This window comes from Lytechinus pictus, chromosome 12 (assembly GCF_037042905.1).
Source record: "Lytechinus pictus isolate F3 Inbred chromosome 12, Lp3.0, whole genome shotgun sequence".
NCBI classification, from domain to species: Eukaryota; Metazoa; Echinodermata; class Echinoidea; order Temnopleuroida; family Toxopneustidae; genus Lytechinus; species Lytechinus pictus.
The window spans coordinates 25103784-25125861 of NC_087256.1; the positions used below are offsets into that span (position 1 = coordinate 25103784).

The 22078-nt window shown below is 34.8% G+C and overlaps 2 protein-coding genes across 3 annotated transcripts in view; both read left to right on the plus strand.

Annotated features, from left to right (window-relative positions):
• LOC129272615 (poly [ADP-ribose] polymerase tankyrase-1-like) overlaps positions 1-5573 on the plus strand; it is a 35795-nt gene extending 30222 nt beyond the window's left edge. The window contains exon 22 of the mRNA XM_064107196.1: positions 2134-5573. Within this exon, the coding sequence (XP_063963266.1) occupies positions 2134-2193 (60 nt within the window). The 3' untranslated portion in view covers positions 2194-5573. The remainder of the gene's footprint in view (positions 1-2133) is intronic.
• Positions 5574-7609: 2036 nt separating this feature from the next.
• The window catches only part of LOC129272313 (uncharacterized), a 36670-nt gene continuing 22201 nt past the window's right edge, over positions 7610-22078 (plus strand). Inside the window, exons 1-2 of one of the 2 annotated variants that reach the window (XM_054909464.2) lie at positions 7610-8110; positions 13793-13854. In XM_054909464.2, the coding sequence (XP_054765439.2) occupies positions 7873-8110; positions 13793-13854 (300 nt within the window). In that variant the 5' untranslated portion in view covers positions 7610-7872. Of the gene's footprint in view, positions 8111-13792; positions 13855-18644; positions 19002-22078 lie in introns of those variants that run through there. The other variant, XM_064107315.1, reaches the window with a different exon arrangement.

The following is a 22078-nucleotide window of genomic DNA, read 5'->3' on the forward strand; positions in this document are numbered from 1 at the left end:
TGCGGAGTATGTTATATACAGGGGAGAGCAGGTAAATAGTACAATCTGAGAAACGTTGCCAATTTGAAGAAATTCAAATGACCAAATACTCATTTAAAATAGATATTGGTAGACCTAGTGCAGGAGGATTGGCGTATGCAGAGTATGTTATATACAGGGGAGAGCAGGTAAATAGTACAATCTGAGAAACGTTGCCAATTTGAAGAAATTCAAATGACCAAATACTCATTTAAAATAGATATTGGTAGACCTAGTGCAGGAGGATTAGCGTATGCAGAGTATGTTATATACAGGGGAGAGCAGGTAAATAATACAATCTGAGAAACGTTGCCAATTTGAAGAAATTCAAATGACCAAATACTCATTTAAAATAGATATTGGTAGACCTAGTGCAGGAGGATTAGCGTATGCAGAGTATGTTATATACAGGGGAGAGCAGGTAAATAATACAATCTGAGAAACATTGCCAATTTGAAGAAATTCAAATGACCAAATACTCATTTAAAATAGATATTGGTAGACCTAGTGCAGGAGGATTAGCGTATGCAGAGTATGTTATCTACAGGGGAGAGCAGGTAAATAGTACAATCTGAGAAACGTTGCCAATTTGAAGAAATTCAAATTACTAAATTTTCCTTAAAAAATAGCCCATGCTCCACTGGGTCACTATTCTATTATTGATAGACCTAGCGCAAGAGGATTAGCATAAGCAGAGTATGTTATCTACAGGGGAAAACAGGTAAATGATACAATCTGAGAAACGTTGCCAATTTGAAGAAGATAAGAAAAGCTATATCATTTGACCAAATTTAAAATGGGTCATGCTTTCATCTGTCATTATTCCGCTATAAGCCAGTTCGGAGTTCCGTTCTGCGCATGATCAGAGGAATTTCATTGATACTAAAGTGACATGGTGGTTTAAAATTCAATAAGATAAGCACCAACTTTGATGTCATGATTATTCATATAATCTTTTGAATTGTGTTTTTCGTTTACATCCACAAAAAACAACAATGCCTCCACGAACGAACGGTATTTCACAGTTTGCCAAGTACATTGTACAACATGCTACAAAGTGCATTCAAAGTAGAAATGCAACAAATACCTTCATGGAGTGTTCATTGATGTTCTATTCTAGTCTTCTGTACCGACCGCACAGAAACGTTGTGAGTGCTAACAATAACAGAGGTCTTGTTGCAACCAGTTATTGTGGAAGCGATGCTACAATGCATTACTTACACATTGAAATAAATGTTTTTACTTCAAAATCTGAAAGATGTGACTGGGCTTACTATTAGCGCTCTGTTAGGCTAACAACGTTTCTGTGTGACCGGCACAGGTCTATTCAATTTCTTCATCCTGCTGTGTTACATAATATCTTGCTTTGAAATCTGCCTATCATAATGAAAGAAATGAAAGGTCATTTGACTAAAAATTTGTCCATGTAGTAACTACAAACCGGTCTATTGGTAGATCTAGCATTGGGGGTTCGTCTGCACAGAGTATGTCATTAACAGGGAGGAAGAGATTAATAACAAAACCTGAGTTTGTTCACAATTTTTCTTTACAGTACCATCTATTGTTATTTCCAGTTTTACATAGTTTTTTTTACGATGGGCAGAATTCTGATGACTTCTTTTTAAATTTGCTCACAATCAATCTGCTTATGGGAGATACATTTTTTTAGTTCATATAAAAGGTGTCTATGTTATATGGTTGTGGTAATGATCTCAAAATGAATTCAAACAGAATGTAATGAAATGACCGCCCAAGTGTTTGTATGGATAAATGAAAAATATGTACCAAGTGACTATGGACATAAATGTGTAATTACTGAGAAATCAGCAAAATAAGCATGGAATTCCATAAAATGTCAAGTATTTTTTCTGAACAATAGTAATACACTGTCCCACATATGCCTTTTTTGTTAGTGATCATCAGCATTATCGGTCTTCAGCTATGATCTCATCATTTCACAAAGATCATTTCAATGTACCAGAACTAGATCGATGATAATATGGTGGCAATTTTAACCTTTATTTTAAAGACTTTCTTATGAAAGAATAGTTTGCTGCAACTGCTTTCTTCTGCCTTTAATCATATTTTAAAAATATTTTTTCTTTATTTTTACAGGCATTTCCAGAGTACCTCATCACATTCCAGATCGTCAAACCAGACAGCACAGAGAAATGATGTGGAAACACCAACACACATGCTACCAAATGAACTTAGCAAAATGGATAATGCAGACGAAAGCTAGAGAGACAAGACTGAATGAACGTTCTTAAAATGGCTCAGAAAAAAAAAATGATGCAGGAAGATTGCCCTTAAAAGCAACACGTAAAGGATGACACAAAGAAATGACATATGAAAAATGTTCTTTTAACCAAAGCACAGAGAGATTATGCCTCAAGAGTACACTTGTTGCCGACTGTAACCCGTTGCCCCTGTTTAAGCCTATATGGGTATCTCAGAAGTCAGTAGTTAACACATGTTACCCTTTTGCATGGATCTCAAAGGGTAATTTACAGGAGCTATTTTGGATGAATTTAGGACACCCGCCTCCCTTCCTGTGACTGGTCAATTGTTTTTTAATGATTTGTCAAGTGAGACCCCAATCTCATTACAATCCTAAAACTAGTTTAGTGGAAACCTGTCCAGGAAAATGGTTTGGAAGATCGCTTTACTAGCGTTCCCATCTGATCGCCGAAAAGTGGTTTTCAAAACCACTTCACGTTAAGCGGTCTTGTTGCTACAGGATCGCTCTCAGTGGGGGGACATGTTTCGTTTGCAATTTGAAACAGCAGCGTAGACATTCCCCACACAATGTGTGGAGAAGTGTGCCAAAATCGGTTGTGAAATAAGCAAGTTAGGGACGTTGAAAAAGTCGTGTTGTACTTTCTATGGGGATCCTCAAATTGGCAAACCTGCTTCAAAATGGCTGATTTTGTGAACAACCCTCCTTGTTTTTGTACACAATTTTTCAGATTTTCTCCATTATTTTATATATTTCACATCGTTTCCTCCTGACCTTGACATATGTGGTGTGAATTATATTTCCCATGACATATATCGTGCTCAGAATGGGGCAATATGCAATTTGAAAGATAATGGGGAAAATCTGAAAAATTGTGTACAAACAAATGGCGAGTTGTCCACAAAATCAGCCATTTTGAAGCATGTTTGCCAATTTGAGGGTCCCCATAGAAAGAACAAGCCCTTTTAAACGTCCATAACTTGCCTATTTCACAACCGATTTTGATGAAAATTGTTTTGAATTGTTCCTCTCATTTTACTCTTTCCAATAAGATTGCTTCTTTTCTTGGGTTTTTGGTTTCCTTTAAAAGGTCATATCGTGTTATCGCAATAAATCAACATACTCAAAAACCATTATTGAATATTCAATATTTTTTCATTATGGCATAATTTAGATAATATTGAAATATTGCCTAGCACTAATGTGTAACTATAAGCTATCAACAAAAAAATGTAAGATTTCATTAACTCTAATGTATTCATTTTATATAAAACCAAATAGTAACGCCAGCACCAGGGTAAAATCCTTCACCAACTTTAATATGTTAACATGTATACTAGTAACTTCTCTTTGATATGAGCTAATACCCGTTAATGAATCATCAAACCAATGTGAATAAAACAAGTTAAAAGCACTGCCCATCTATCCAGTACCTTTTTATTTAACAAATATTCATGAAATTGCTGTTTTGCTTGGAGAGTAATCCTGTAAACCAGTTCATGGATTTTTCTGTGTATTGAATGAATTTGGCAGACCTAACATAAATCTTAATCATCTGCAACTAGATTTTTATCTGAAATTCCAGTGAAGAATACAATTCAATTTCTTTTAAATATCTTTGCTTTGTTCTTACATCTTGCTGGTAATTTTTTTGGGAATGAATATTTCTTATTTATCACAAGAGTGCGCATCTTCCCTGTGGAATATTGCTCAGTGTATTTGGAGGGTATCTTTACGTGTGCAGAAACTCTTGGGAGCATGTTCAGTCTCGCATCGTTGTCGTGGGCTCGTTGGGAGCATGTTCAATCTCACATCGCAGAATCTCTGTAAAAACTGCTTATCTTTTCATTTTCATTTTCACTTTGATCATGTCATCTCTCTTATCTGCTACATATTATTCTAGTGACTACCTATTTCAGAGGGAAACAGCCAGTGAAATATGAATGTAAACTTTTAGATAACAAAATATGAATTATTATCATTATTCTGAATTATTTGTATGAACTAACAATTTGTTACTTCCTATTCTACCTACCTACTCAAAACCTCATCAAAATGTGTCTTGATATGATCTGCTCATTGCCATTTGATATTGAAAAGATGTAAATAGACTCCATATTTAAAGAGATCGTGTAGGTTTATGCGTTTTAACGAGCTCCGAGAAACGATCAAACAAAGCCGCTGAGCTACATGTGGTATTTTCATTACAATCATTTTAAATGTATTTTATTATAAAGAATCATGAATATTCAAGCAGGAATTGTGTGTGCATTATTAATGTGATTTCATGAATATTCAAATTGTAAGAATTGAATTCCACATGGATTTCCATTGTAAAGTCGTTATTTATTTGTATCGGTGACCTCCAGACGGTATGGGGGTCAAATTCAAAGTAAAATACTCCATTTTGGAATCAAGTTGATTTAAATCAAGAAAAAAAAAAATGGGATTCAAGGGAAAAAAGTGAGAATTTAATCAAAATTGGATAAAAAGTAACAAAATGACAACAGTTTTAATTGTTTAAAAACAGTGAACGGTCCAAATTATTAGTTATATGATGTCACAAGCAGATTTCTTATGTATTTATAATATGAAATTACAAATATGTCGCTTTTCTGATCCATGATTGTAAAAATATAGTTTGATTCAAATATAATTTATTTAAAATCAGTCTCACTTTTAGCTATGTGTAATATTAGGGAGAGACTGTTTAAATGCACCTGTCAAGAAATATATATTTCAGGTGCTTGTTGGAAAAAAAAGAGTAATAATTTTTCTTAATGGTTGAAAGTCATCTTACAAATTGTAAGTTTATGATAAACTTACAATCAATTTTCAACATGACTTTCAACCATTAAGAAACATCTATTTTTTTTTTCAATTTGATTAAAAAAATTGCACAAAGAGAAAAACCAACCAAAATGTGTTCAAATAAAATCTTCACATCTCTGAGCCTCACTCATTCTGAGTTTGGTTGAAGGTATCTTGAATTTTACCACTCAAACCTGTTATTCAAAATAGATTGTCCTATTTTTGTAAATGCAAAATCATCCTTATCTTATTTCTTTCAGAAAGGTTAGGAGGGCTTCTGTTCCACACTATAAAACAAAACTTAAAAATTCTACGACCTTGTTACTCTGTTTTTATGAAATCCTCACTAATTTGGTCATAAATTTCCATTTATTCATTCAAATCAAATTGATTTCAGAATGGAGTATTGTTTTCGCAGTATTAATTCAGATGAATTGAATCTACAGCAACGTGATATACTGTTGATATGCCAGGCCAATTCTATTAAAAATCATATAAAAATGTATGCAGTATGTGTTCATTTTATCTGTAGGTGTATATTTCCATGCTCATCTAATGTGAAAGTAATTATGGCATAATTTTTGTGACATAGTAGTGGTTCCAAATGAGGAATCCTTTCACAAGGGATGTATAAGTGGGTTAGAGCCAGAGACGTGTCTTATTTGCAACATTTGTATTCTGACACACATCAATTCAGAGAGAGAGAGAGAGAGGGGGAGAGAAAACAAGAGAACGAGAGAGGGAGAGAGAGGTGGGGGAGGGGTGCCGGTAGATGGAAAGTACAATTTTATCTATACTTATGGAGAGTAGTTTTCAAAACATTCTCAGAAAGACATCCCTTGAAAAGTTAATAAGAAAATGGATGAATAAAGAATAATATAGGTCTATACTTTAATATTTTTAGCATAATGTTAAAATACATGTTTATACCAAGCTGATCCTATTTCGCCTCCAGTATTATTATGACCCCCCCCCCCGAGGCTGCTCCAGGATTTTCCAAAGGGGGGGGGGCCCATTTTACCCAAAGAATATTTGACAAGAAAAAAAAAGAGGTTTTCAACCAAAAATTAAGGATACTTTATGCCTGAAAAAATTTGACAAGCAAAAAAAAAGTCTTCACTGTCAAAAAGTGGGGGGGGGGGGGGGCACACTTCTGTTTTAATGGCATTTTTACATTTCAAATTTTAATATTGCTTCTCAAAGGGGGGGGGGCATGGATCGGCTGTGCCCCCCCCCCCCCCCCTGGATCTGCCACTGCCTCCCATCCATCTTTCGCTCTTGGGAAATTCTGCACTAATCTGAAGAATATTGGTCTGAACCCTTCAATAGAGATATGTTTGTTTTATTTTCTTGTCACCATTGAAGATATATTAGATATCACTTCTCTTGATTATTTTCAAAGCCCTAACCTGCAGTTGGGTCCCGTTTCATGAAGACATGTTATAATGACAAATGCATAATTTCTATAACAGGTTTACTGTTAGCCAATCAAATTGAAGGATTTCAGTAGCTTTAAACTGTTATTACGAATTTGTTATTACAACAAGTTTTATGAAATGGGCCCCAGGTTGTTCAAATAGTCTGTACATTAAAATTAATATTTAATACAAAAATAAACATACAAAAACACATTAAAGGCAAATAATACATTGAATAATAAATTTGGGATGAATTTACATAACATTGGATCAATTATTATTTTTGATTAATAGATACAGTTTACTTTTTCCAAAGTAGCTAAATGTTTTTTTTGGGTCAAAATATGCCAATGGCTTATCAAGCTGTCGTGAGGATTAAAAAAGACTAGATGTGTCAGGATTATTTGTTATATTCTGACTTTATATGATATGCTTTCTTCAGTTGTATAGACAAAACAACAATATTAAGTTTTGTTGAATGTTTTTCAGATCACATGACTTATGAATAAAATTTGAAATATGCTACTGTCACAAAAACTATTTAATATTCCACACAAAACGTTGCTTTATGATTGGTAAAAAAAAAAATCATGTGATTGTAGATTTTCCACCAAACACAAGTTGGAAGGTTCAAAAGTACACCATGATCACATTGACAGCACCACAGTATTTTGATAGGGGGTGGGGGGAGATGACCTAAAGTTGAAATAATTGTTATCTCACTTGAGTAAAGAAATAGGTGTAGTATAGTTACACAACCCCGATGTTCTGCACTCAAACTTCTTTCTTTTTCTTCCTCTTCTTCCTTACTTCTTTCCCCTTATTTCTAACTCTCTCAATCTCACCCCCTTTGCGATCTCCTCATATATTTTATCTCCCTTTCTCTCCCCTCTTAATTTCTCTCTCTCTTTCTTTCTTTCTTTCTCTCTCTCTTTCTTTCTTATTTTCTTTCTTTATTTCTTCTTTCTTTCTTTCATCTCTCCCTAGCCCCTTCTATTCTGTCTCTGAGCCTTTTTTACCATCTCTATCCCCGGGCTCTATCCCAACACGCCCCCCCCCCCTCTACCAACCCTCCTACCCAGTAGTCCTACCAGTAACCCCAATACCTTCTCAAGTTCGGATCGGATTCATGGATTCGATAACACGCGTGGGTAACAACAATAATCAATTCCATCCGATAGTTCTCAAACAGGTATCTGCGTTCTAGATCTCCCGGGAATGTGAACCATGTCGGTGCCTGAAACTCTGAATTCATCGTGAATCGTCTGCTCCAAAAGGAATATATGTGAATTATAATTGGAATATGTCACTTTGTCCAACCAATGGAATTCTTCTTGCCACTTGTTTGATGTTTATTAACATAAAAATCTGCCACAAGCGACGAGAATGGACGACGACGCAGCGAGCGTAAATCTTCCACTTTCGCTAGCTCAAATCACGGCGTTCCGTGCGGGTAAACAACCGTACAATGGATTCGGTGAGCGAGAAGTTTGGGCCATTTGCAAGGAATGTTGTTCGGCTCTCCAACGGGTTTTGGAATCGGGGAATGGAGATGGATTGATGGTGGTCTGCCCCGATTCCTTCATTCTGCATCCGAATGGGAATATCACATTTATCAAAACAGGTATAAAAATAATTCTTCTTGAAAATGGTAGACTCTTCAGAAATGGGAGGAGGAGGAATGAGAGAGTGGAAGAGAAAGGGGGGATGATTCTAAAAGAGGATGGAGAACAGAACAAGAGAAGGATCAGTTAGAAGAACAATATAAATGAGGAAGGGAAGAAAAAAAGTAGAAGAAGATCGACAGATAACAACAAGACAAAGAAGAAGGGGGAGAATTAGAGGAGGGGAAGAATAAGAAGAGAACAATGAGAAATATGAAGTAGGATGAGTGGAAGATGAAGGCAAATGTGAGGAGAGGAAGAAATAATTTGTCAAACGTTCAATCAACACATACATGTACAAACCCCAGCAAGTTAAGAAATGATTAAGTGGTTACATTTAGATGACTGTTAAATTACATTTAATAAAAAAGAAATTTTCATAGGAGTAAACTGAGAAATTGAACCATATATGCCTACATGTATGTATATGCTCATGAAATATTAATGTTCAAGCAATTAAAGCTATAACAACCCCCCCCCTCCCCATTTTATTGGCTCAATTTTCAAAATGGTATCAAATTTATGAGAGGAGATCTACTATTTCACATTTAATGTGAAGAAATCATATTTCTTAATGTACCCCATTACTCTAAGTCTCTAACCCTAAGACATTACTCTAGTCTCTCATGATAATTGAACAAGGTATACATGGATGAACAGAAAATATCCATTGATGTTTTAAAAAAAGAAACACAAACTAGATGCTCTGCTTTTCCCAATCCCCATTTTTTCCAATTATCTAACTGCATAATAATGATAATAATAATTAACAATATTTGTACAGCACTTATAACAAAAAAATGTCTAATATGAAATATAGAAAGAGAAAAGGAATTTTAGCCAAAATTATGTACATGTAATAGTAGACACCATCTTCAACCCCTGAATCTGAATTAATGATGCCATGGAAAATAATTCAGTGTGACTTTTGTGAATGATTTTCATTATCAATATCAGGTTTAGATTCAACAATTTGAATGATAATAAAAATTGTTACTTGATCGAATATGCTCAGCTTCTAACTGACTAAAGACTAAATTCCTATTGTACTTGATGAATCCAATAGTGATAGGCTAATTGTACTTCAATCTACTAAGCTTGAAAAGAAATTTACCTTGAAATAGAAAAGAAAAACTATTGATCAGTTCTCTGTGTCAAATTTGTTCACACCATATTGATTTACATGTAGGTCACAGTTCCAACCGTTTGAAAGACCATATCTCCTCTAGCGATTCTTTTGTTAGGATTGATTTAAAAGCAGTTAGTCTTTGCCACACTCTCATGTTGTTGTCAAGGAAACCGAAATAACAAATCTGTTTTCACGGTTATGAATATTTGATGAATGAAAAGAGTACATATTGAATGTGACAGACAAAGAGACTGTATGCAAGTTCAGCTATGTATGAATTCTCTTTTTTAGAAGAACATACAAACCCAAATACCCCAAGATTAAAGGTGACATCTATATTGTTATATTGTGTACATGTAAGAATTCATGGAATTCATAAGGGAGTACAATCCCAGGGTAACTTACAGTTCATTCATTATTCATATGTTAATGGGTCATTGCAGTGCTCGATACTGGCACTGGTCCGATGGTACCAGACCAGTAAAAATTGCTGTCGGGCCAGTAACTTTTCAGAAATAGCCAGATTTACTGACCAGTAAAAACATGTCAAACTGATACAAATAATATTTTCTCCTCTTTTATAAATTATGAAAATGGCTCTGGCATCTTAAAAAATGAGTTATGTTGTGTGTGTGTGTTTGTATGTTTTTTTTTTTTTTTTTTGGGGGGGGGGCAATAAAAGTGGTAGAAGACAACAAAAGTAACTAAAGTCTTTTTTTATGTTTTTCTTTATTTTGGTGGACCAGTAAATTTTAGGTTTGGACCAGTATAAATGGAAAAACTGGGTATCTACTGGTCCAACATGAACAGGTTGGACCAGTAGATAAATGATTTACTTATCACAGATAACCAAAGTGTATATATGAAGCAGATTTATCTGTAGATTAACAAAAAATTAAGATTCTTAGGAATAGGTAGAGAGATATTGGTATTTAGATTTCAACTTTAAAATGTAGAGGGGGAGGAGTGCTTGGTATTTAATAGGGGAAAGTGCATCAGATTTGTTGGAAGTGGTCTGATTTGTAATCAATGTCTTGTTAATGAACTATTTCCAAAGAAGAAGGGGAGCTTGGAGGAGGAGGGAGGGGGGGAGGGTGAAATAAAGGTGTTCAAGAGAGAGTGCCCTACAGCCACTTTCATTGGCATACTGAGTATACTTGATGTGTACACTGTGGATGTCATTTGAAAAGCCTGCTGTGATCTCCTTTTGTCAAGTTTTGTATGTAGAAGTTATTACCTGGTGGCCAGGAGAAGGAGAAGAAAAGAAGCAAATCAGTGAATGGTTAGCCATGCATGCGTGTTCTTTCCGCATGATTAGAGCTTTTGTGATTGAGTCTACATTGTAATAGACCCCTACTGCCAAGAGATAAACATTAGCTATTTTGGTCTAGACTGAATGGTTTTGATACTTGGATTTTGATGAAAAATAAATAACATTGACAAGTTTTAATTTTGGCAAAACGATTAAGGGTTATATTTCAACATATTTCAATATAGTTCAACTTCAAAGAACAAGTGACATTGAAGTTGTAGAACTACAGTTTTACTCCATTTATGAGTTCAACAAGTAAACTTGAGATACTGTTCAACAACACTTGATTTTGCCTTTGTCATAAGGGCCGTCTGCACCATCCCGAAGTTTCAAATTAGCGCGCTATTTCTGATCCGGCAAATTATCCCGATCTGAAAAATCTCGAGATAGTTGGCGGTGCAGACGCAATTATCGCGCTAGTTCGTAGGATTAATCTCGAGATTGCAATCCCAAGTCAACTCGGGTTTATTTGCAAAATAGCGCGCTATTTTACGAATTATCCCGCTAATTCGTCGGTGCAGACGCACTCGAGATTGGACTCGGGGTAATTTATTCATGACGTCAGTCCATAATGCAATTCGCGTTCCACTTCCGCCTTGGTCAAAACATAAACACGTGCGAAAGTCAACCTTATACATGCGAATAGCGTTCATAAGCAACGATGGTGTCCCCACCAGTGAATGGATTTTGGGAGGGACCCCGGGAGAGACCAGACCGAAGGGGGAAGCGCTCATCGCATCGACGATGGTCATATTCAATAACAACACTGACAGCGTGTTGTCTTATTCCTTCGCAAAATGTGAGCAAATAGCATTTCTTTCCTCCTTCTCCCTCTCTCTCTCTCTCTCTCTCTCTCTGTCGTTGCCTCCTACTCCGCCATCATATTTCACGAAGAATACATCACTTCTTCACTCGCTGAGCTGAAAGGATTGTTGCATAACACCGGTTGAATTCGGCGAAAGTACTAGTGAAAGGAGTTCATTGCTTGCATATCGCGGGAAGTTATTCAAAAGCGCGGGCCGTTGAAACTCCAAGATCCGAAAGTGCGCATGCCCGGAATATCGGGCTTGTTGCCTCGCTCGAGCAGATATAGCTCCTCGTGGGATGGTGCAGACGGGGTTTCTTGAATCTCGAGATTAATCGCGAAGAGGGCTGATCGGGCTAAAATCTCGAGATTGAGCAAACTCGGGATGGTGCAGCACCGCCTATTGTGAAGAAGCTATTGATGGGTGAGGGATTAGAGACCTACATGTACTGTGATGAACCAATGATGTGGAAAAGTATTTGAATTACGGTAATTAATGGAGTGTGAATAATCTTGTTAAGAAGGTAAACATGGTTTTAAACTTGGAGAAGAATGAGAAGAAGAAGGAAGGAAGGAGAGGAGAGGGAGGGTGAGGACAAAGAAGAAAGAGAAGAGGAATAAGAGGAAGAGGAAGAAGAAGAAGAATAGAAGAAGAAGGATTAAGAAGAAGAAGAAGAACTTGAAGAAAAAGAAGGAGGAGGAGGGGGAGGTGGGAAGAGGAGGAGAAGGAGAAGAAAAAGAGGAAAGATAAAGGGAACCACAGAATTGCCATCTTGTTTTTTAGAGAGAAAAGTTCTTTTAATATCAGAATTCTCACTTAAATTTCCATGTACCTCAATTCCTTGTTTTTTCATTGTCCATTATTAAACTTTTTACCAGGGTGGGCTTTCCTAAAAATCAGCATCTTGTTCTGTATGGAAATTTTCAATTTCTGACAGTTTGGAACTGTGTGAAATTCACGATTGTGCAGTGATCTATCCAAAATGAATTGATAGACATGCAATGAATAGAATTTTCATTTGTTAGTCTTTGGGAACAAGTTTTCGCATACATTCGTAATTCCGAAGCTTCGGATATTCAGAAGGTTCGTTATTCCGAAGGTTCATATTTCCGAAGGTTCGTAATTCCGAAGGTTCGTTAGTCCGAAAACGAAGTGAGGTTCGTAATTCCGACGGTTCGTTAGTCCGAAAACGAAGTGAAGTTCGTAATTCCGAAGGTTCGTTAATTCGAAAACGAAAATGAGGTTCGTAATTCCGAAGGTTTGTTAGTCCGAAAACTAATGATTAACGAACCTTATTTCGTTTTCGGACTAACGGACCTTCGGAACAACGAACCTTATTTCGTTTTCGGATTGACGAACCTTCGGAACAACAAACTTTATTTCGTTTTCGGATTGACGAACCTTTGGAACATCGAACCTTATTTCGTTTTCGGATTATTGAACCTTCGGAATAACGCCACAAATGTTCGGATTAACGAACCCTTTTACGTTTTCGGAATTACGAACCTTCTGAATTACGAAGTGTAACCCAAATTTCAGATACTTAAAGGCTGAGTCCAAGCCAACAGCAAATTGATTTTATCAAAAACAGAACAAGCAAAGGACTGAAAACTAAAAATCAGATGTGAAATAGGAAAGTTGGTATTTATAAGTTCTGTCCGTTTTTAAAAAACAGATAATAATGCGCATCCTAGGGCCCATAACACAAAAACTTAGCAATGATCATAGAACATTTTTCTACGATTGATTCCATTGACTACAATGTACGATCAATCTCTAACCTTTGTGTTATGGAACCCTGGTCAGTATAAAAATGAAAAGCTATATAAAGATGCCAAATAGGGTCTACTAATTCTACTTTAATATTCAATTTGTGTATGTCTATATGAAACATGAAATATTTCATTTTATGTATATTAGGCCTAATATTTTTCCAAGAGAAATCGAATGAAGTTTTACATTATTAGGGGAAATGTTGAAATATTTTATAATATTTTATAAAATACAAAAGAAACAGTGAGTGTGCCACTGGTCCCAGATTGTGAGATTGTCTATTAAGTGCATGATACATGGACATATGTATCTTCTATCTTTGCATTGTTCAAATGAGCGGAACTTTAAAATGTCGCAACTTTTCTTTTTTACATCCAATTTCAAATTATCAACAAAATTTTTAGTTTCATGCTTGTTTGATTTCATTATCTATTTATTCAGATATCACTTTTCTTGGAGTAGACTCAATCTCTGAAAAAAAAATACATCTCTGATGAAGGATCATGAAGCAGAGTGGGGGGGGGGGGGAGAATAGTGACTTTCATTAACATATTTGTTGTCATAAGTCTCTGAATTAGTTATTTAAATTCATTTTTGTTTTGTACTTATTCTATTCACACAGAAGGTGATGTTGGTTCTGAGTTCCAAGCCCCCGAGAGTCAAACGATGGGATATTCTGAAAAGGTTGGTACCTAGTCTAGAAGTTGTTAATGGTACGTTTATTGGAACCAAATTTATTTGAGAATGAGATCAAAGTATTTATTCTGAAATCCTGACAAATGCTTTGCCTTCGGTAAAGGGTCAATAATGTCAGTACACTATAATCGAACAGGACAATTTTTTTAATCAATTTCCCAAAATAACTTGCTGGTTTGCAATTCCTAAATTAAGAAGTTTTTGAAGGGTTTATCATGTTTAAATCAAGAAATATTGTCTTGCAATGTAAACTATTTTAATGTTTTTTATGGACCCCATGGAAGAAAAGAGTAATTATGTTAATGACTCTGAAATGGGCAATCCTTTCGATTATTTTATCTATTCAACATATTTGCAATTCATTTTGTTTCTTTCTATTGATGCCATCTATGTTTTTATTTGTATTAATATTATATATATATGTGTATTGTGTTTTTAATAATTGGAAAATAAATGAACAAACAAACAAACAAATAGTGACTATGCCACCGACTTGCCATTGAGGGAGGTTCTACATCTCAATGGCTATTTTTTGTATTTTATTTTACAAACAGACAAAGAATCCTATTTTCATAGCGGTTTGCTACACATGCTTAAGATTGGAATGTTTGAATGATGTTCCAATAACTTGCATAATTGAACCATAACCAAAGTGTTAGGCAGGCTACATAAATTTTGAATCATGTGAAATACATGTATGTATATCGAATTACAGATTTCTTTAGTCATGTGACAGATAAAATTTCAGATATTTATCAAAACTTGACATATTTTTGGCTGGGGGAGGCCAGGGTCCCGTCTTACAAAGAGTTACGATAGGTTTGATCAATCTTAAATATATGGAAATCCATCATTGTCATAATTTTTTCTTCTGGAAATTTGCTCAATGTCCTTTGAAAACCAAGAGAAGCATACTGAATTGTCAAGAAAACCGTGAATCTATGGATATATGTCATTTCTAGAAAATATTTTGAACAAACATGTATTTTAGATGTTGATGTTGCTGGCTTTCCATAGTTGCGATTGATTGGATCTATCGCAAATCTTTGTAAGACGGGCCCCAGGTGTATTAACTTTTTTTTTCCAATGATGTTAATATCAGTGTTTCAAACATTTTGATAGCAAAGACATCTGTGAGTTTTGCATTGATGTAGTCGGACTATTTGAAATTGGCAAGCATTAATAGTCCCCTCAAACCTTTAATTTTTCTGTGTCAGGAAAATATAAGTGCATGAGCACTATAAACTAGGAATTTAAAAGTACAGAAAAATTATCGCTGACTGTGAGTGCATAAACCTGCAAAAGTCATATTGTTAAAACAAAAAGCATTCTTAGTTACGGTACTGAAAAAGCATAAATGAACCATATGAGCTACAAAATGCCCTCTTAAAATTTACATTTTGGGCATTTTTTCTCAAATATACCAATAACTTTCTTTAGAAGAAAATTACATTGTAATGTTAGTTTCTTGAGATCTGTTGAAGTTTGTGAAATATATTTTTGTTTGAAAAGCTGGATTAAGACCCCTCCATCTCAGTTGATCTCTCAATGTGATTTAAGGCAGAATTAAGTCTGGACTCAGTCCTGCAACAGTAATACATGTATGTGTTTAACACCACATTGGACTCAGGCCAGGTTATGATTTGAATGTTGCATGACTCTGACCCATCAAATTAGTGGATACTTTGCTCAGATCACAAATTTGAATTGTTTTCTTTGAAAGCATGAAAAATAGTATCATATCAAATGAAACATACAACTAGCTGCCAAAAAGTCTGATTGCAGTGTTCTAGCTAGACCCATTTTAGTGGTGGTCGCTATTTCACAGCATTACATACTTTTTTCAGGCCGAGTTAGTGATCTTAAAGCCAAAAGTGAAGGAACATCTATGTAATAACAATCGTGACATTATCAAATCTTTGAAAACAAATTAATATTTATCAAATATAAGACTGTTTGATGAAAATTGTGCAAATAAAACAAGATTAAAGATGGAAATGAATGCAAGTGCAATTCTTCTTTGCAATGAGTTTTTAAAGTAATTTTCATTTGAAATTAGTGGTGGACAGAAGCAGTGTTTTTCATCATGAATCGTGGTTTAAAATCTTCTGGGCCTGACCACCGCCGTCCACTGTAGCTTTAACACTGCATGAGTGTAAGAAACTTAATTATTCATGTTTTAGAATTTAATTTTCAAGTTGAACAGAACAATATTTATCATTAGAAATTGTTGCACTGTAGAATGTCAGTTCATGAGAAGGCCTGTCATTAGGTGTATTCAGACTGCCTCGATCACCAAAATACAGTACCTGTTAAATTATGTGAACTTGTTCAGGCTGAAAAATACCTGAATTATTTTCCACATTCATACCAAACCAATGCAGATCCTTTTTACGGGAAGTTCTGATTCAAAATCACTAGCTCTGCAGCCCTACAACACCCGTGCCCAAATGCTCGCTGGGTTGGGAAAGACCTCATAATTTTGACAAGTACCTACTATTTAGTGAGTATTTCTTTCAGAAATGTTAGAAGTGTTTTGCTATTACATTGGCAAAATACCTTTTATTTTCTGATGGGGTACAGGGTAAATTTCCCGATCAGAGATTATCTATTCCCGAACTTCGAGGCAGTCTGAATACGCCTTTTGTGTTGGCACAAATTGCTGCCCGGGGATATGTTTTTATTAGGGGTTAATGGCTTCGATACAGATTAGTAATTCGTCTCTCTTCCAAATTACTTACTTTTGATGGTACTTGGCTATCCATCCATTCATCCACCAACTATCTTTCTTTCTTTCTATCTACCAGTATCTATCTATCTATCTATCAATCTATCTATAGTATCTATCTATCTATCTATCTATCTATCTATCTATCTATCTATCTATCTATCTATCTATCTATCTATCTATCTATCTATCTATCTATCTATCTATCTATCTATCTTTATCTATCAGATATCTATCTGTATCACCTGTCATTCTTTGTTTCTTTTAGTATTTTTCCGTCTCATTTTCTTTCTTCATTCTCCCATGATAGGTACCCCTCCCTTCCTCATGTTCTCTCTCTTTTCCCTCCTGTTCTCCCTCCCTCTGTTTCATTTTGAAATCTCTTTTTTTCGGAGTCTTGCATTAGCTTCTACTTCTTTCCCCCTTTTATATATTTCATCATTCTCTTTGCTTTGCTTGTAACAGATATATGTATCTGAATCCGATTTGGTTATTTTGTGGTTTCAATTATTCAAAGTTTAGGGTAGGGATTCTAGGGAATAGGGATTATGATACCGGAGAGTATTACAGAGATGCAATGTGGTCAGCATCATGAACAACTGAAATCAATATTTGTAGAGCAAAAAAAAAAAAAAAAAAAAAAAAAAAAAAATGCAGTGGGAACAGTTTCAAAGCTGTTCAAAACAAAATTGTTAAGTTGCATTGTGTTGTAACTTTTTCTTGCATTTGAGAAAATCAAGCTGCATTGCCCTACATGTAAGTGATGTCATTGTATTATGTTGTGAAAATGAAGCCATTAAAATTTCTAACTGCTAATGCATCACATGAAGTGCTTTTTATATAGGAGATATTAGGGTTAAAAGATGCTTTCTCTCCACACACTTTAGTGTTAGACTTCGGATATGTTCAAGCGATGTTCTTGAGCTAGAAATCCTGGCAATGTCTTAAAATTAAAAGTACATGTAATTCATAAAAAAAGCATTTTGTTGTAAAGTTACACTATTGCATTTCCATCAAACAAACTTCATTCAAATGATTTGATCATTTTTGTTACTTTTATTGATATCCTTATCATTCCCAAATTGAATGGCCTGCTGTATTATACCATGTTTTTCTCATGGGCCTTTTTTACCATGTTTTTCTGATGATTTTGCATGCACAATGAATTGAATCGTGTAAAATCATGCAATCTTAATGAATAAGGCCATATGAAATTGAGTACTAGTATTCCTAAAAAATCCTCTTCTGTCAGGAAATATGATATTATATAGAAATATTCAATATTGTCAGTAATATCATTGTAAACTTTATTGTATGCTATTATGGACCCTCTCATATGAAGACTAACATTCAATTAATCAATTAACTGGGCGTTGTGGCGTGCGCCTGTAATCCAAGCTGTGTGGAACTTACAAATTGATGCAGAGGTTCGAGCCCTGGTCAAGTCTTTCGGATGGTGACGTTAAAGGTCGGTCCCAGACGTAAATAATCATATATGATTGATACACGTCTGACAAAACTCAAATACACACACACACAATTCCACCATGTTGAGATCAATCTAAATTGTGTAGATAAGAAATGACAGGAGCAACTCTAATCCCAATTTTAGATTGATGTGAATTTATTGTGTGTGTGAATGACCTGTATACATGTTAGATGGGGAACACATTAAATGATTACATAATCAATATGTAAGTGGCATCATCATAAAAGGTGAATAGACCGGCTTTTTAATGGCTCTGTCAGATCTTCATATAAATGTGAGGAAGAAATGTATCATTCATGAGCTGCACTACATAAAACTATAAATGAAGAACCTTTTTTTGGAGGGGTGGGGGATAGATATATTTAGGTTACAATCGCTTGACCTCAATATGCCTCTATCTGATATGGAAAGTTGATGACAAACATGTCCACCGCGGTGTCACAGTTATGCAAATGAGACAAGCAAACACACAATGAAGGCATTACCCCGGCAGGTTATCACCGGCTTTACGCTTGGGTGCACCACCTGACTGCCCCATCTTCATCCTTTCATCCGTGCTTTAATGGCAGGGGAAGAACCAGTTCAGTAAACAGCTATAAGAAAGACCCCCTCTCTCTGTGGTGGTAGCGTACCGCAACTATTGTTACAACGTACAAGGGGCTTTGATGAAATATGGATTGGTACACCGCTGTAACAATCATTAGCGGATTCCATACCTCTCAGCTCATGGTATAATTGAAAAAAAAAACTAAACAGCGTTGGAAAGTTATATGAATCATGATGCTGGAACACTGGTTATGTTTTGATCTGATTATGTAACCAAGGATTGATATCATATTGGGTTGGAATTATGGTGGAATAAGGTGCTGGTAAAAGGAATGTTCATAATCAATACCTAGGAATAACCACTTGAGTAAGGTGAGTTATCTTTTTGCTGACCACAAAAGGGAGTAAGTACAGGTATAAACAACGAATGTATATTTTATTTATATTATTATGTTCATGTTGATATCCATGTTGATTATTTGTTTATTTACATACATGTAATGCTCATAAAGACATAAACCTATGTGAAGTTATTGAGTAAAGTACAAATTACAAATAATAACCAAATTATGAAGATTTGTAACATCAAACAACAGTTTTTGATAGTGATAACTTGCATGTACTTCTTATTTTATTGATTTTTGGTCAATATAAAAATCATCTTGCTCACCAGAAAAAATGAGAAAGTACAAAAGAAAATGGAATTTAAAGTAAACTCAGCAATATTCTGTAAGAAGTTTGGTATGTACACAAAAACTTATTGTTACTCTAACAATGCAATGTTCCTATTTGCAGTCCATTGATTAATTGATCAAGTGCTATTTTGAAATAAATTGATTTTCCCAACTCCATACATTGGAGCTTGGTACTGTATGCCATATTTCCAATGCACATATGTAGTTTTAATCACTTTGTATATATTTATCTTACATTTTGTTTCTCTCCATTAAATACAATTAAAAAATGATAAATCTGCAACCAAGCCCAATGGCCATATGTAAATAAACAGATTTGTATTCAAATGTACATGTATATTTTACTAAAAATAATACAAATTATGATAACTAGTAACTTCTATAGAAAAAAAACGACTTGAAATTTTAGTATAAAAAAGGGAAAGAAAAGACTTTAAAGGACAAGTTCACCCCAACAAAAAGTTGATTTGAATAAAAAGAGAAAAATCAAACAAGAATAACACTGAAAATTTCATCAAAATCGGATGTAAAATAAGAAAGTTATGACAATTTAAAGTTTCGCTTAATTAAAAAAAAACAGTTATATGCACATCCTGGTTGGTATGCAAATGAGAAGACTGATGACGTCATCCACTCACTATTTATTTTGTATTTTATTATATGAAATATGAAATATTCTAATTTTCTCCTCATTGTCAAGTGATACAACGATTGATTCCTCCCTGAACATGTGGAATTAGCATTGTTTAATACTATATGGTTCAGTCAAGTTGGTCCTTATTGTCAAATCTATTAAAAATGAAATATTGTATAATTCAAACAATAAAAAACAAAAGAAATAGTGAGTGATGGACATCATCGACTGAGTCACAATGTTGTGTATACATATCACTGTTTTGTGAAAAATAAGCGAAACTTTAAAATGTCATAACTTTCTTATTTTACATCCGATTTTGATGAACTTTTCAGCACTATGCTAGTTAGATTTTTCTCTATTTATTCAAGTCAGCATTTTCCTGGGGTGGACTTGACCTTTAATAGTCACTTACAACTGCTCAAAAGGCGAAAAGGAATAATTTAGAGAAATTCATTAAAAAGAATATGAATTGAGTCAGGAGAGGAGAGGAGGGGGGGGGGGCATCAGTCTTTCAAACTGGCTGAAGAAAGTGTTTATAGTAACAAAGTTTACCTCTTTCCCTCTTTCCCAAAAGAAAAATACTATGTAAATGAGAGGTAGTGGGAATTATGAAGTGGCTATGTATTTAATGAGACTATATATGCATATTTTGTCTGAATGAAGGCTCGTTGTACCCATTATCAGTAGCCAGATCAGCATTGTTTACATGCAGCTTTCCAAAGTACCCCTAAAAACTCAATATAGAACATAACCATAATAATAAGTTTGAGGAAACTGTTTTTTCAGAAAAGTATGAGAGTTATATGATTACTCAATGTAATGAAAGTGTTTAGCATCAGTAATTTATGCACATGAAGTGTTGATCATGTAATGCAAACACTTCACTTTAACTTTATTAATGCTTGTTTTTCCCTTGTATTCTTTTGTCTTTGTATGTTCTATTTTGTATACCTTCTTTTTCTTTCTTTGTTGGGCTGGAACTTCTAAGATCCTACAGATCTTTCATGCCAGTCCACACTCAAAGCCTGTTTTGTACACTATTTACTGTATTATCATTTTTGTTACTTTGTTTTGTTCTTGTCATTATGTATTTCTTATCTACCTGTATGTTATTTTTATCGACTAAAATAAATGAATTGAATTGAAAAAAAAATTGCATGGACCGATATGTTACAGAATTTGTGAAAACAATGCCGGTAACCAGTGGCGTACCTAGGATTTTCCACAGGGGTGGCAAATTCGTCCGCCAAAACAAGGATTTCGTACCAGAAAAAAAATTGACAAGCAAAAAAAAAAAAAAAAGGTCTTCAAGACTCGTCAGGGGGGCAGGGATATGTCCCTTGCATGGGTTGTGACTCGTCAGGGGGGGGGGGGGCAGTCTGCCCCCTCTGCCCCCCGTAGGTACGCTAGTGCTGGTAACGATAATGATAGTAGTTTATTTTTATTGAGTGAATAATTCCACTCAACAGAGAGCTCAATAAATTCATAATAATTTTTAACCTACATGTAACTCTGGTTCTTTGACAATTTTGACACACAGACATTGTTTTTCTTCTTATTTTCTGTTACAGTAAATGCTCATATAAATGTGATGTGAAAGTTACTAATGAAATAGAAAGGTTTTTTTCCAATTATGGTAAAATTTCGATTTTTTTTGTAAGTTATATTTTTTCTCTCATATCAATATTTTTTCATTAGTGTGTATATTCTCTTGATAAGATGCTGCTGAATCTGAAGAACAGCTAGCCAGCAGATAGTATCATCTTCATCTTTTCAGGCTTCAGAATTTATCCTAAGTAGAGGATCACCGTCAAAGATCTCAATCTGCATTGATAGAAGTTGAACTACTCTGGAAAAACTCACTATATTTTGTTTTTATTCTTATATCTTTCAGTCCTGTGTATATTCTCTTGGGAAGACTATGCTGAATGTGAAGAACAACTGATCAGCATATAGTACCTGAATATAATCTGCTTGAGAATCTAACATCAGAACATCCTTGCCTGCCAAAGAATTGCATTGGCAGAAGTTGAACTTCTCTTGAAAAACTCACTTATGTTTTGTTCATATCTTATATCTTCCAGTCCTGTGTGTATTCTCTTGGGAAGACACTAACT